The 15,319-nt window shown below is 33.4% G+C and overlaps 3 protein-coding genes across 8 annotated transcripts; 2 read left to right on the top strand and 1 right to left on the bottom strand.

The window, feature by feature from the left end:
- The first annotated feature begins 336 nt into the window (after positions 1-336).
- On the top strand, positions 337-6,623 carry Rev1 (Rev1 DNA directed polymerase). 2 transcript variants are annotated; one of them, XM_070293473.1, is made up of 7 exons: positions 337-672; positions 878-979; positions 1,131-2,586; positions 2,812-3,253; positions 3,380-4,598; positions 5,525-5,667; positions 5,879-6,623. In XM_070293473.1, the coding sequence occupies exons 2-7, from the start codon at positions 926-928 to the stop codon at positions 6,051-6,053; spliced, it is 3,489 nt and encodes a 1,162-aa protein (XP_070149574.1). In that variant the 5' UTR covers positions 337-672; positions 878-925; the 3' UTR covers positions 6,054-6,623. The 2 variants fall into 2 exon arrangements, with proteins under 2 accessions (XP_070149574.1, XP_070149576.1); XM_070293475.1 differs by lacking the exon at positions 337-672 and adding an exon at positions 730-769.
- On the bottom strand, positions 4,478-11,124 carry Bur (GMP synthase burgundy). 5 transcript variants are annotated; one of them, XR_011446722.1, is made up of 10 exons: positions 10,726-11,124; positions 9,263-9,525; positions 8,941-9,153; positions 8,523-8,820; positions 7,917-8,394; positions 7,606-7,847; positions 7,361-7,531; positions 6,822-7,253; positions 6,129-6,499; positions 4,478-5,719 (listed from the first exon to the last, which is right to left on the bottom strand). XR_011446722.1 is itself a non-coding variant. In XM_070293477.1 (9 exons), exons 2-9 carry the CDS (start codon positions 9,475-9,477, stop codon positions 6,398-6,400), a joined length of 2,151 nt encoding a protein of 716 aa, XP_070149578.1. In that variant the 5' UTR covers positions 9,478-9,525; positions 10,721-11,124; the 3' UTR covers positions 4,478-6,397. The 5 variants fall into 5 exon arrangements, 4 of the variants coding, with proteins under 4 accessions (XP_070149578.1, XP_070149577.1, XP_070149580.1 ...); XM_070293477.1 differs by having other exon boundaries at positions 4,478-6,499; positions 10,721-11,124; XM_070293476.1 differs by having other exon boundaries at positions 4,478-6,499.
- Positions 11,125-13,789: 2,665 nt separating this feature from the next.
- Positions 13,790-15,187, top strand: LOC138932025 (ejaculatory bulb-specific protein 3-like). The gene is made up of 2 exons (XM_070293490.1): positions 13,790-14,038; positions 14,767-15,187. The coding sequence occupies exons 1-2, from the start codon at positions 13,840-13,842 to the stop codon at positions 14,937-14,939; spliced, it is 372 nt and encodes a 123-aa protein (XP_070149591.1). The 5' UTR covers positions 13,790-13,839; the 3' UTR covers positions 14,940-15,187.
- Positions 15,188-15,319: the final 132 nt, after the last annotated feature.

Below are 15,319 nucleotides of genomic sequence, written 5' to 3'. Positions count from 1 at the left end.
GAGCGCGGTCCAAATAAACGCTTTGAATATTTTTTTGTGCAATCCCAACACTCACGCCTTTCCGAAATTCATATAGCATTACATGCCGCAAATGCACCTTTTCGTTCTCCATTTTTAATGATTTCTCTTATGCACAAATGGACTTATCTGAACAATATCTGACGCTAAATTGACATAAGACAACGTCATCTATTCGGTGTAAGCAACAATTACCACACGAAAACAATAGAACTCCGCCATGCAGTAACTTAATGCCATCTATGAAAATCGGGCACGAACTTATGCAATCATCCAATATGTGTATGTGTATGTCAACAAGCAGTTATTTTTGATTGGTCGAGCAACAGGCAACAGGTGTTATGAAATTAGTAGCTTTTGGAGTTGCATAAAATGGCGCGAAAGCGATACAATGCCAAATATTGAATGTTTACATTGACGTATGTACTGTGTGTATGACTTTTTATTAATTTTTCATTATAACATCGGTGTGACGGATGATCAAAAAGACAGATGATGGAACACGCATACTTAACATACACACACGCATACGTAACGTATACGCAATGATTTTTGAATATAAACACTTTTAGCGATAAACGTAGACATAACTCATTATGCCGCAACAATTGTACAAAAATATACGGAGTTATATAAATCATCGATTGTCGTTACGTAAGTTATGATTTAAAAGTGAACATAATGGAAATAAATTATCAATTTCAAGATTGTACGCGATGCAACTTTTTCTATGTTTGTGGTTACAAACACTGTAATTAACCTTACATAAGAGAGAAACTGGGAGAAATTATTTCAAATTTTAAGATCTCTGAGAAAGCTGTAATTAATAAGTTATTAATCTTCTTCTCTCTTTTTCTAGTGCATGGATTATATGACAATTATCTTACATGATTAAATCAATGCAATTATGTCAAGAAAGAAAAAGGATTATGCTTGGGGCGAAAATGGCTTTGAAGATTGGGTGAGTAAAAAAGAATATCAATATTTAATATTATATTAATCCACTTATATAAATTGAATTTTAAACTATTATACTAATACTAGATTATTCACAAATAAAAATTACCTCCATGTTATCTAATTCATATATTTTAACAATGAATTTATTTCAGGGTGGTTATATGGCTGCAAAAAAAGCTAAACTTGAGGAGCAGTTTCGTGACACAGCCAATAAAGAATTTAAAGAATCGTCGAAGTTATTTGAGGGAATTGCAATATTTGTAAATGGTTATACAGATCCAACATCTGATGAGCTGAGACGTCTAATGATGATGAACGGAGGTCTGTATCATCATTATATGCGTCCTAAAATCACGACTCATATTATAGCATCCAATCTGCCATATTCTAAAATAATAATGTACAGAAAGAGCCAAAATCCTATTCCTATATGCAAACCACAGTGGATCATTGACAGCATTGCGGCCGGAAAAGTCTTGAATTTTCAAAATTACTTACTTTATTGTAATAGCATTAATGTGCAACCTCTGTTGGCATATACATTAAACAGTAAGAAGATTAAAGCCAATACTAGCTCAGTTACATACAATGAACAAAATATTGATAAGTCTAAAGCTTCAGCAATCATGGTTAACAATGAGACTGATGTAAATAACAGAAATATATCGAAAAACAATGCAATTAATGACGCATCAAAACGTGATACAATTAGCACTTGTCAGCAAGAACAATCGGATACAAAGACTTTGAATACAAGAACAAATGCACAATCAACAAGAGACGCTGAATTTTTGTCAGCATTTTACAGTAATTCGAGATTACATTATATTGCTACCATGGGAACCACTTTTAAAGATTACGTCAACGAGCTGAGGGATAAAAGTAATGAGGTATTTCCTGGACTTGAGCATTTAATAAAATTAAAAGAAGCAAGAGGCCCTTCAGCTTTAGGTGATTGCGAATCAGACCCTGAAGATGAAATAATATATTATACAGATAAAGTAAAACACAAGCGAGAATCTGTTATAATGCATATTGATATGGATTGCTTCTTCGTGTCTGTTGGAATTAGGAATAGACCAGAATTGCAGGATCAACCAGTAGCTGTAACACATGCAAAAGGCAATACATTTTCGGCAAATTACGACGGCAAGGAAGAATTTGGATCATTATCGGAAGTTGCTTCGTGCTCCTATGCGGCAAGAAAGGCTGGTGTAAAAAACGGCATGTTCCTGGGAGAAGCGCTGAAACTGTGTCCAAATCTGAAAACGATTCAATATGATTTCGAGGATTATAAGGAAGTTTCTTACATATTATACGATACGGTAGCATCTTATACATTAGATATCGAGGCAGTAAGTTGCGACGAAATGTATGCGGATTGCACAAAAATTCTTGAAGCGTCCGCATTGTCACCATTGGAATTTGCTACTATAATCAGGAAAGAGATAAAGCGAAAAACAGATTGCCCTGTGTCCACAGGATTCGGCAATAACAGGTTGCAGGCGAGATTAGCAACGCGAAAAGCTAAACCTGATAATCAATTCTATTTAAGTAAACAGAATGTGGAGACATATATACGGACTTTAGATATAAGAGACTTACCAGGTATATTTGAATGATCAATGTCGTTATTTAAAAAAATGTATCTATAAAAAAACGCAAACTCATATTAAAAAAAATATCTTAAATTTTTTTTTAACAGATATGAAGAAGTTTGTAGAAATATGTATGTTTTATCTAATGAACATGAATATTGTAGTCTGTGTGTGTGCTTCCATTTTCATATTATATTTTATCTTAGTAGTAATTTGTCTTATCTCGATATTTTAGGAGTTGGTGGAACGACAACACATAAGCTACATAAAATGAATGTGTATTCATGCGAGGATTTGCAGAAGATTTCATTGAGTGTTTTACAGAAAGAATTCGGCAAAAAGATGGGAGAGCAATTACATAAAATGTGCCGCGGACTGGACGATACGAGATTGAATCTGGAACATGTTAGGAAATCTGTATCAGCTGAAGTCAATTATGGTATAAGATTCCGGAACGATAACGATGCCGTCGATTTTTTGAGCAAATTATCCATGGAGGTATGCAATCGATTAATAGCAGTTCGTGCAAAGGGTAGATGCATCACGCTAAAACTCATGGTCAGAGCCGAAGAAGCACCGATACAAACCGCGAAGTTCATGGGTCATGGTCCCTGCAATTATATAACAAAATCGAAAAATCTTATAGCGGCTGTCGACGATGTCAATATTATCAGAAAGTAAGTTGCTAATGCTGTTGATTCGTTGCATATTAATGTGTTGTATTTACCTTGCATATTTATATTTTATAAAAAAAAAAGTATAAAAGAATTAATGTATAAGTGTGTGTGTGTTTTGTTATGCAGAGAAGTTATAAGCATTTGGAATCAATTGCATTTAACACCTGAAGATATGAGAGGAATTGGAATACAAATAACCAGATTAGAAATATGCAAGGCTAAGCAGAATAAAGGCAACTTGATCAATTTCTTTAGTAAAAAAACTGCAAAATTACAAACATGTGACCAAATGTTGAGTAATGACGATAAAAATCGATGCGACTCGAATTTCAGCAAGAGTTCTAACAATAAATTGGACAGTTCTAGAATGCTTTTAACTGCAGAATCATCACCCGGAAAAAAAAATATTTTTGATGCAAAAATTAATAATTTGCCACTAATAGAATCTTCCAATGTACATAAGGATGAATGTTTAACAATTCCGTGTAACGTTCAAACCAAATCTACGACAGCAAAAGATAAAAGATTACATAATTGTAAGGCTCATGAAAATATTATTAAAGCGAAAGATTTATCTGGAAAATCAAGTAAGAGAGCGATACAAAGACAGACATCGCAAGAGAATTTTTTTAGACATACAAAACCGAGTAGCGGAAAATCGTCAAAATACGAGATACCGCAACTACAAGACATTGATATGTCTGTGTTAATCGAATTACCCATAGATATAAGAAACGAGATATTTGACGAATACAAAAGAAATAAGAGACAACAGTCTCACATAGCCGCGCACATCGCTGATCCGATAAATGAAGTTTCGGATGACGAAACAAGTTCACATACACAGAACCGTTCGCAAGTTGATCCGGACGTTCTATCAGCTTTAATGAAAGACGACTTGCATCCCGATGTGCAACGCGATGTGCAGATCTATTGTAATATGAAGAGAGAAGCGAATAGAGTAAATTTGAAAGAAACCAATAAAAACGGAAGTAATGAACAATTGCAAGGAACAAGTTTATTTTCGAAGACCAATGATAGTAATAAAAATGCGAAAGATATTGTAAATAATACTCGTATAAATGAAACTGCATACATACCGCAAGAGAATAAAATATTACATGCGAAGGATCAATTACGCGAAAAAGACGATATCAACAAAATAAATTCCACCTCGTGTCACCATAATCGTATTGAGATTTCACACAATGATGCTGCGATGGATAAAGCCGATACCTTTATTTTACAGAATTTAAGTATTTTACATAACAATGAGAATATAGATAAACATCAGGAAATGTTAATTACTCTCGTGAATCATCTCTTCGCTCTTCCATTGCAACAGGTACCACATATATATAATCATTCGTTAAAACAAATTATTAAGTAGGAACTGAGTATTCGCGTATTCTATCTTTTTCTTGTGAGATCTGGCGTACGTAATTGTTGCAAGTCCAATTGATATTAAACAGTAATATATATGTTATACAAAATTATATTCCTTAACAAATAATACAAATTAATTTCCTGTTATTGCCATAATGACATATCAGAATCCTGTCTCTTTCTCTCCCTCTTTCTTATATTTACCAAATTTTATATTTTACAAAAAATGGCAATTTTTTTTCGAAATATGACATTTTCTTTATCTGTAAATACTTGGTTTATGTATACATTACACGTTTAAATCCCTCAATCTATATGTAAAATCATCATATAGATGCGTGCAATATATTTAATATATTGTAAATATTGTAAATATGACCATATCTTGCCGAACATTAAATGGTAATTGTGACATTGTCATAGTAACGAGTAAAACCATAGAAAATTTATGTCTAATGATAAATAAACATCACTGTCGGTAATATTTCATGAGAATTATTAGCTTATCACAGTACATTGCGCAGTGCCATTTTATTTCACGATATATAATTCCAGTTTTAGATTTTCTTATCATACAAATAGAAATGACCACACTTTGAAAACTTAGATCTAGTTTATAAACAAACGTGTGGTATAAATCGTTAACGCACTTGTTTTCATATATATGTATATCATTGAAATAAAGAACTAAGAAATGTTCGATTTTTCTTCCACTATATTAAATAATTAAGAATTTTCAATGAAAAATTAAATCTGCTTTTAATGCTTTGTAATAATTTTATCAATTAATATATACATACGGATTAGTGTTAAGAAAAAACTATATTAAAATGTATGATGATATTTTTTGGCCTCAATATTGAATTTAACGGAATATTTTCATAGGTAAAAGTACAGATACAAACATGGGTCACTAAGTCTAAAGTCGTGAATGAAGTGGACTTCTTATCACTTGCGACGTTCCTCAGCATGCTTCCACAGAAGAAACGTATCGAGGATTTGCATATCTTGTTGAAAACCATGCACAGGTAAATTATCTCTATCAAATGTTTGTATTGTAGTAGAGGTTTTCCATTTTAACTGTAATTTTCCGTATAACGCAAATGGATAATAAATAATAACAAAGCTGCAGATTTTAAGCAATGAATATCGCTTTACTCGCTTATGATCGATAAATAAAAATACTCGACATATGATACATTAAATATTATTATATGCCTTCTTATGTCTGTATTGCAGATGTATAACAAAAATTGAGGACTGTACTTGGCATAAGACATACAGGAGAACCGTGAAACATGTTCAACGTTATATGCAGATAGAATACAACAACAATATAATGGTACCATCGATCAGATGCAATGATTCGAGATGTAATAACGGTGATTGTGAATACGAAATCTCGAAAATTTAATAAATTAAGACTTCTATAATCCAAGTGTAGTAAATATAAGAAACCTATTTACAAGCAAACATATATAATACTTACCTTTAAATTTTTAATCGAACGCAAATGCCATTCTTTGTCTAGAGAAGCCAGTAGTACACGACTCGATTAATGCATATCTTTGAAAAAGTTTGCTCGAAGGTCTTGTATAAATTAGTAAGAAGTCATTAACCTCGAATTCGTGTATCTTTATCGTAATATTATATATATATATATATATATATATATTTTTTTTTAAATATACTTTTTTCACTTTGTCGTTACGCGCGCAGGGATGGTGAAAAAATAGAAAGGGGCCAGATGAGCGTTCACTACTCCCATTCAGTTGTTCCCGGAGGTTTAGATGTTAGGTCATATAAAACGCGTGAAATACCGGGCACAGTAGATATTTCAGTCACCATCTTTTTCACCACCTGCAAAACATGATTAAAGTCAATTACGGATGTATTTGTATGTATGATTACTTTTGTAAGAGAATTTGAACAGTCTAACTATATAAAATTCCACAATATCATTTTTTCTTTATATAAATTTCATATAAATTTTCTTCACCATTCACCTCCTATAAGAAATTATTATCTTTCTTTTCTTATAAATATATGAATGTAAATATATCAGATAATTGAATATTAATGCATCAAATATATGGACACAAATATAAGTACAAATGTACAATGAATAATAATCCGTTGTGACATATATTATAAATATGGAATGATTGCATATGAAGCTTACGTGTATTGGCAAATCTTTGCCGGGAATGGCGGGCGTGCCAGTCATAAAATCGTTAGTACAGAACGGCCTGAGCACAACGGAACGTTGACAAGACAGCGTTCGGCATGCCGCGTCGCGATCGAAGTGTATCGGGATTAGAACAATGGGCATCTGGCTGAGGGCTCCCATACAGCCGTTCGAAGTTAACACTTGATTAGCCAAGTGATCCGCTTGCCGCAGCGTCGCTATCACATTGGAGGTGAGATACGTAGGCGTGATGTCCTGGATTGGATGATGAAGTTGCGGTCCGAAAATATAGCACACACGATTAACGTTATGACACACGCGCGGGATTAGTTTCGCGAGGAACAACATATCTTCCCATTCCACTCCCTCGGATACAGTTTCTTCGCATGACAAGCCTACCACGTAGCTGTAACTTCTCCGATCGCCCTGTAAATAGATTGAAGATTAGTATCCAAGTAAAACGAAAAATGGAATATCTTATTGACGATCTTTATTTATTTCTTTTTCTTTTTATAATAAGATTTTTCAAGTACCTGAACTCCTACACTACGAATGGGCAGGAGAGTCGCTGCGATATGACGATGACTCGAGACCCTGCGGAGTTGTTGACGTTCGACTTCGGTCGTCGTGCCTTCTACCCGATTCAACAACGCGTGTTTCTTCTGAAGCATCTGCTCGTACTCTGCCATTATTTTGACTATCACCTGCAGATAAATATCAATGTCAATTGAAGAGTTAACTTAAGAATTAACGTATTTGCTTCGTACTTTCGTAATACCTGCGTTTCGGAAAAATCTTTTTCTATGTAAGGCTCATCCGCGCATAGGATTCGCACTGCGAGTCCAGGACCGGGGAACGGATGACGCGCGACGAGCGCTGCCGGCAATCCGAGATCGCATCCCAACTGTCTCACCTCGTCCTTGTGAAAATCTTTCAACGGTTCGACTACATGTCCCTGCGCTCTTAGTACTCGCACAAGCTCGCTATCATTATGGTGCGTCTTTATGGCATCCGCTTTACCTAAATGGATAAAATTCGCATTATTGTCTCACAAAAGAGTTGATTAAAAATTGTGAAAATGATACTTACCACTGACTAAGGAGCTTGCACTTTCTATAAGATCGGGCCTGAGAGTGCCTTGCCCGAGAAAAACATCCTCCGGCTTCAATCCCATCTCTGCCATCGCCTCATTTGCGACTCTTACAAAAACGTCCCCTATGATTTTTCGTTTCTCTTCTGGATTGGTAGTTTCGCATAACATCTTGGTTAACCTGGTTCTCGGGCTACTCGTTGCACCGCATATTCCTTTATTATTCGTGACATTAGCGTTTATCATAGGCGCGACATTGTCCAATGGGACAGTTGTCGTGCCTTGCATGAAATAGCGACCAGCGTTCACTACTCTTAACGTTACACACAATTGGGCTAGACTTTGTTCAACGAATTGCGTTTCTCCCTTACGCATGAAACCGTTATTAATGTGTAGTGCTATAACTTGCTCTTTACTTAAAGCTTTTTGTAACAGAGCCGCGCACACCGTCGAGTCCACGCCACCGCTCACCAATAACTGCAAGTTTTTAGATAAATATTTTAATGAAATATCTTTCATTACATCTACTTAAAAAGTTTTATACACTTTTGTAATATTATTTTAGCTTTACGATTTAAGTGTGCGAGTGTTCATAAATTTCTTACCAAAACTTTTTTATCGCCTACAGTATTTCTGATATATTGTATACATTGAGCCTCCCGATCGCGGAGCGTATAATTGCCCGTAAGGCCCGCGATACCGAATAAAAAGTTGTGTAACATCGATTTTCCATTGGGCGTCAGATCCACTTCTGGGTGAAATTGCACGCCATACAAATTCATCTTATCACTCGCTATACCTGCTATAAAGCTTGACGATCTGGCAGTAGTACGAAAACAGTCGGCTACCCTGTCGATGCTATCTCCGTGCGTTAATAATACCATTTGTTCTTTGTCCAAGCCCCTAATAAATAATTTATCATATTTTACAAGATTTTGTGATATCATTAAAAATGTACTTTTGTAGAATCAGGCAAAAGTATTGTCTAATCAATAAATATTTCTCAAATTGCGATTTACATACTTAAATAATAGGCACTTGGTATCAACTTCAATGGGAAATTGACCATCTTCTCGACTTTCCCTTCTGGTTACAGTACCACCAAATTCTTTGTTCATCATTTGCATTCCATAACAAATACCTAATACAGGGATTCCTATTCGGAAGATATCGGCATCATATCTGGGTGCATCTTCCGCATATACTGAGCTAGGACCCCCAGAAATTATAATAGCTCTAAAAAGAACAATGCGCACAATCAATAAATTCATATTCCCTTTACACTAACAAGTCAAGAAATAGCAATATTAAAAAAAAGTTTATATTGAACGCATGCATATCTTACTTGTATCCTTTCTCTTGAAGAGTAAATGCCGGCGTTTCGAGTGGCAGAATTTCACTATGGACATTTAATTCACGAATCTTACGGTCTATCACTTTTCCATATTGTGCACCTGCGTCTAAGATAGCCACTCTTTCGTCAACAATGTCCATGGCTACTTCATCAGCACCATTATTTCTCTCAGCGCGAAACAGCAATCCATCGCCACTTTTTTCCATTTCAATGTTACGTTTGTCAATATTATTATAGCTGCTATATTATTAAATCTATAATAATTTGATAAAACAAGAAACATGTATAAAATATATTAACATGAAAAAGTACATGTAAACAAACAGAATTAAGTACTATAAAATATATAAATGTAAGAAATATAAATTATAAATTATATAATACGATATTTAATTATACTATAAAGATATATCTATACAAACTTTTTCTACTTAAAGAAAAATCGATGTTCCTCATTCGAAAACATAATATTGTTTTACCTCTTTCATAATTTCTATGTATATTACAATGTAATAATTATATATAAAATCTATCTATTGGTGAAGTATTTTACTTAAAATTTTATCACATTATTAGTCTTTACTATCTACATAATTAAACTTGTTCAATATTCTTGTTATTTAATATATTTATCAATGACATCAATGACAAAGTTCAAATACATTTAATGCTGAAAACTTGAGCAACAAAATTAAATGTGATAATTAATTTTACATTTCTTAGATTACGTGCAGGAATCATCTTGTATATATTGCTTTAAACCATACAACACACACAAACACATACATACATATTTTATTAATTATAATAAAAAATTTACATAATATATATAGGTAGCATAAATATTTGCAATTTAATATTGACACACACAATTCCTTAATAATGCAACGTAGGAGCAATAAATACTTTTCAGCCGCTCTATAAAAATGGATCTACAATATTAATCTTGATTCTTGAAAATGTAATTTTTTTCTAACATTTGCAAACTACTTTTTTACCATTACACACACAAACATACGCACACACACACAAATATGTGTGTATATATATATATATAATGTAAGACTTACATCAGAGAGAAATAAATTAGATTGCGTGATGTAAAATCAAATGTTTAGTGCTTATGCAGAGAAAAGATGAATTTTGGAATGAATTAAATTTGTATACACGCATCACTGTACTGTGATCATAACTTTCATGAATACATTTACATATGCATCAAAAATTATTTTCATATCGGACAGTGAATTTTACATTTTTTTTTTTTTGGAATATCAGTCTCGAAAGGTATTTATTGCTACTTATTTTCCCGTTAATCGTGCAATAACCTAGTGACAAGCGATGGAGACGGGGAGCGAGGAAGAGGGGGTGGGGGTGGAGGAGAGGGAGGGGGGAAGCGGAATAAGAATGTTGCAGCGGTGTGGACGTTTCTCGAGAAAACTACTGTACATTACAATTTGACGTTCTCTATAGCACGACGATTCGCCCGATACACCCTGTATACGAGATCGACGACGAACGGAGGGATCGCCGGCGCCGTTGCGATTCACGACGGTGTTTCGCGCGAGTCACCAGTTATAGTTATTTAATGGAAAAACAAATCTCGCGCACACACCGGCGTTGAAGAGTGCACGCACTTGAGTTCTCGCGTATAGAGCGGATCTATTATTATACTCGTTGTCCCGTTCGTCGCGCTCGATTGAAGGACTGTGCGATGTTACCTTACCGGATCGTTCGTCGTGAGACACCGCACGCGTGGATCGCCGAATAAAGTAAAACTAATTACAGAAGAACAGAATGGACAGACATCAGACGAGGCGGCCATTCGATCGCCACAATGCAGCGCGATCGTTGACTGCTTTCAAGTAGCGGTCGTAAAGGCGCGCCAATCTCGCGATATTAAAATTACTAGGATTCGTGGGAGAGAGCGCGCGAAGATGTGGCGGCGCGTCTAGAGTTAAATATGAGCAGGGTCATACGCCGTAGATTTCCGAATTATTAAAAAACATGGAGACCACAAAGGCCCAATTACCGAGATATTGGCAAAATAATATGGCAAAGGCTGTTTAAAAAATATATATATTGAAAAACAATCGGGATAAGGAAATTATATGATAAAATATATAAATATAAGGTCGATTATATATGGTATTCAAGTAAAATAAGGAAGAAGTGGAAGTATATAAAAAAAAAAAAACGAAAAACAAATATTCGTTAAATATCTGTATAAAAAAAAAAAAAAAAAGTTGCGCGTTTGACAGTTGACAGCTCTCGTGTGCGCGTTTATTAATTAAATTATAATATCAAAATAATTCCAGACGAAATGCGTGTATCTGATCTTTGTATTTTACGTAGAGTATATAATGTTACGTTATACGTGCATATATACAGAGTGTCCCATTTTAAAGGACCCACTCAAATATCTCAGAAACACTGCGTTAAATCAAAAAATGTTTCAAATAAAAGTTGTGTGGCTTCAAGGGGGCCATAAGATGGTGACAATGATTTGACCTTGGAAAATCATTTGAAGGTCATGTCAAGGTCAACTTTAAAATCTTAAATGGAAACCCCCATTTTTTATTTAGTATTCTTGTAGCTGACATCGAGAGCTTTCCAAAACACTATAATAAAGTATCTTTTCTCATTAAGTACTTTTTGAGTTATTTTATATTTTAATCTGACATATTTTGATATAAAATATAAAATATTTCGTAAAATATTCAGTTTTCGATAATTTTACCGTAATACTTCTATGTACAGAATAATGAGACAAATTAATTAGTGCCAAAAAAAACCAAATAATTGTTTAAAAAAATACATTGGAAATAATTTTCTTAAAAACAATTTTTTTTTATATATACTAATTGATTTATCTCATTATTCTGTACATAGAAGTATTATGGTATGATTATCAAAAACTAAATATTTTACGAGATATTTAATTTTTTATATCAAAATATGTCAGATTAAAATATAAAATAACTCAAAAAGTACTTAATAAAAAAATACTTTATTATAGTGTTTTGGAAAGCTCTCGATGTCAGCTACAAAAATACTAAATAAAAAATGGGGGTTTCCATTTAAGATTTTAAAGTTGACTTTCACATGACCTTCAAATGATTTTCCAAGGTCAAATCATTGTCACTATCTTATGGCCCCCTTGAAGTCACACAACTTTTGTTTGAAGCATTTTTCGATTTAACGCAGTGTTTCTGAGATATTTGAGTGGGTCCTTTAAAATGGGACACCCTGTATATTTATTTTCTTATCCTATTATTTAATACATTATTTTATTTAATATACTTCCAATAAAAAAAAAAAACCCGTACGATTAACAGATGTATATACGATAATCATGCATGAAAATTGCCCCTTTTGAAGGATAACCCGTTATACTAATGATCTTGTATATGTCACTCACATATTGTAATAATAGTTTCATAATACGCATGCACATAAAATATAATTATATATTATGATTTAATCGACGCAATATTAACATGCATAATTAAAACCTCGGAAACCTAATCGATACTAATTTATATTACATATAGCTCTATAAAAGTATATTAATTAATTAAGTATTAATTAATTAAATTGAAATATATTTTAAATATTTGAAAAATATATTATATATAATTTTTAAATAAGATATAACTACTAAAACAAATATGTGTACATGTACGTATCTCTGTATAATTCAGTATAATTTTAAAAATAAATTTCCGTCAAGAATATCACGAAACAGATAAATCATATATTTTATAGGATTTTCTGCAGTTTTGAAATTATTCAAAATTTGTATTTAGAAACGCAAGCAAAATTGTAAAAGAAATATGTAAAATTATGCGGCGTAACAAAATCTTAACAGGATAATTTTCTATAATTAAATAATATTACATAATTTTTCGAAATGAACACATCTCGCATTATCTATTTCAAGCTGCAAATCATATCGCGAATTTTCAAAACGGCTCATTTAGATAATCGGCAAATTTTACGATAAGATAATTATGTCATTAGAAGAAACTGCTTATACACGATCTGGTCTACTATTTTTAAATAGATAACACACTATTGGCTTAAGTATACCAAACCCATATCGAGCGAAAGAGAAATGAAAAAGATATATGATTATGATTATGAGATTGCATGTTAACTGCAGCAATAGCAGATTGTATTCTTCGCGTAGCGAATAAATATGTAGTATTCGCGTGGCTTATTAAGAATAACAGTTTCGATCCCCGTTGATGATCCACGATCATGAAGACGCTATGTAAACCAACACTGAGTTCGCAAGAGCCACCTTAATGACCACCTTACACGAGCGGATGGTTGTTTCGTCTTGTCTCGAGTCATCAATTAATCCCTCCAGGATCCTGAATCTTCCTTCCGTCCATCTGAAATATATGCAATTACAATTAGTACGACGCGTGTAACGACTATTTACATAGTATATTTACGTAAGGAGCAATTCGCCAAGGGCGAGAGCGAATTATAAAAGAGAACGCCGGGTTGGATCGATATTCAGTTTCGCGCTCTACGAATTCTTAATAAAGCCAAAAAATATGGTTAAATCGAGTCTCTGCTTGCTGGCCCTCCTGGCCGGCGTGTTGGCGGCCGTCATTGCCGAGGAAATGTACTCGGACATGTTCGATCATATCGATCCAGATGATATCCTGTCCAATGATGAGCTACGAAATCAGTATTACAACTGCTTTATGGATAAAGGACCATGCGTGACAGAGGACCAGAAATATTTCAAGCGTACGTGATATCTTATTATCTCACAAATTTAGGACGAAAGATATAAGATCCTTTCTTTTCTTTTTTAAACACACATTAAAAATAACATTATATAGTAGTATCTTTAATTAATTACAAGTAATATTTATTAATTAAACTGTAATATCGCAATAACAATATTATTTCCTCTTTATCTAATTTGGATAAAAAACATGGAAACACGATATTTTGGATAAGATATTTCACAAGATGTAAAAAAATATGATCGATAACGTTATATTAAAATTATAAATTATTTTTCGTATGATAAATGCGAGTGCGCTTATTATTTGTACATTTTTTTTTTTTTTTTTTTAAACGCAGTAATCCTCGATATATTTTTTTTGTCTTTCCGATATTAATACAATATCACATAAATATATAAAAAATCATTTTTCGCACGATCTCCATATTAAAGAGATTCAATTAATTTTTCGCTCATGTACGAAAAATTAATAATGAAGAATATTTTTAATTCGTGCAAAATTCGCATCATTAAAAAAAACAAATAATTATTTCTTAATCAAAATATCTATTCGTATATAGAGCTTGGAATAAATATATTAATAAATGTTTATTGTAATAAAGGTAATAAATATTAAATAATAATCAACGGAAATAAATATATTAATGATATATTGTAGAAATGTAGATATCGCTGGGATTTCGAGATAAGTCCGTCGAAATATTCGAGTTTTTACGCTTTGCAGAGAATGCCGCTGAAGCATTCGCGACGAAATGTCGAAAGTGCACGGAAACCCAGAAGAGGAACGCAGAAAAGATAGTCGTTTGGTACACCGAAAACCGTCCCGACGAATGGCAGGCGATGGTGCAAAAGCTCATGGACGATGCGAAGAAATTGAACATCAACCCCGTTGAGTGATGCTTAAGGCCGAACGAATCCCGGACATATCCAGCGCCTTCCGAGCTCTTGTACATCTAATTATCTAACAAAATAAGTGACAAATAATTAGTGAGAAATGCGATTTTGTGTAGTTTTCGAGGATGCATAATTGTAATATATGATACGAGCACAATATATATACAGTAGACGAAAGTAAAAAATACAATTTAGCAGACGTGTACACACGTATATAATTTTAACTGACAATAAAAGCCGCTTGATGAAAATTCGACCGAGTATGTCATCTGTACATTATCATCGGATACATTTTATATCGCCTTGTCAATCATACGACGACTGTGTTTACACGCGTCGTCAAACACCCGCAGATCTCTCGCGGGAGATCCCGGACTCCGGGA

This window comes from Polyergus mexicanus, unplaced genomic scaffold (genome assembly GCF_030449975.1).
Source record: "Polyergus mexicanus isolate NDT 795.1 unplaced genomic scaffold, iyPolMexi1.0 SCAF_3, whole genome shotgun sequence".
NCBI lineage: Eukaryota > Metazoa > Arthropoda > Insecta > Hymenoptera > Formicidae > Polyergus > Polyergus mexicanus.
The sequence above is the reverse complement of the archived record's forward strand: the minus strand, read 5'-3'. Positions and strand labels throughout refer to the sequence as shown.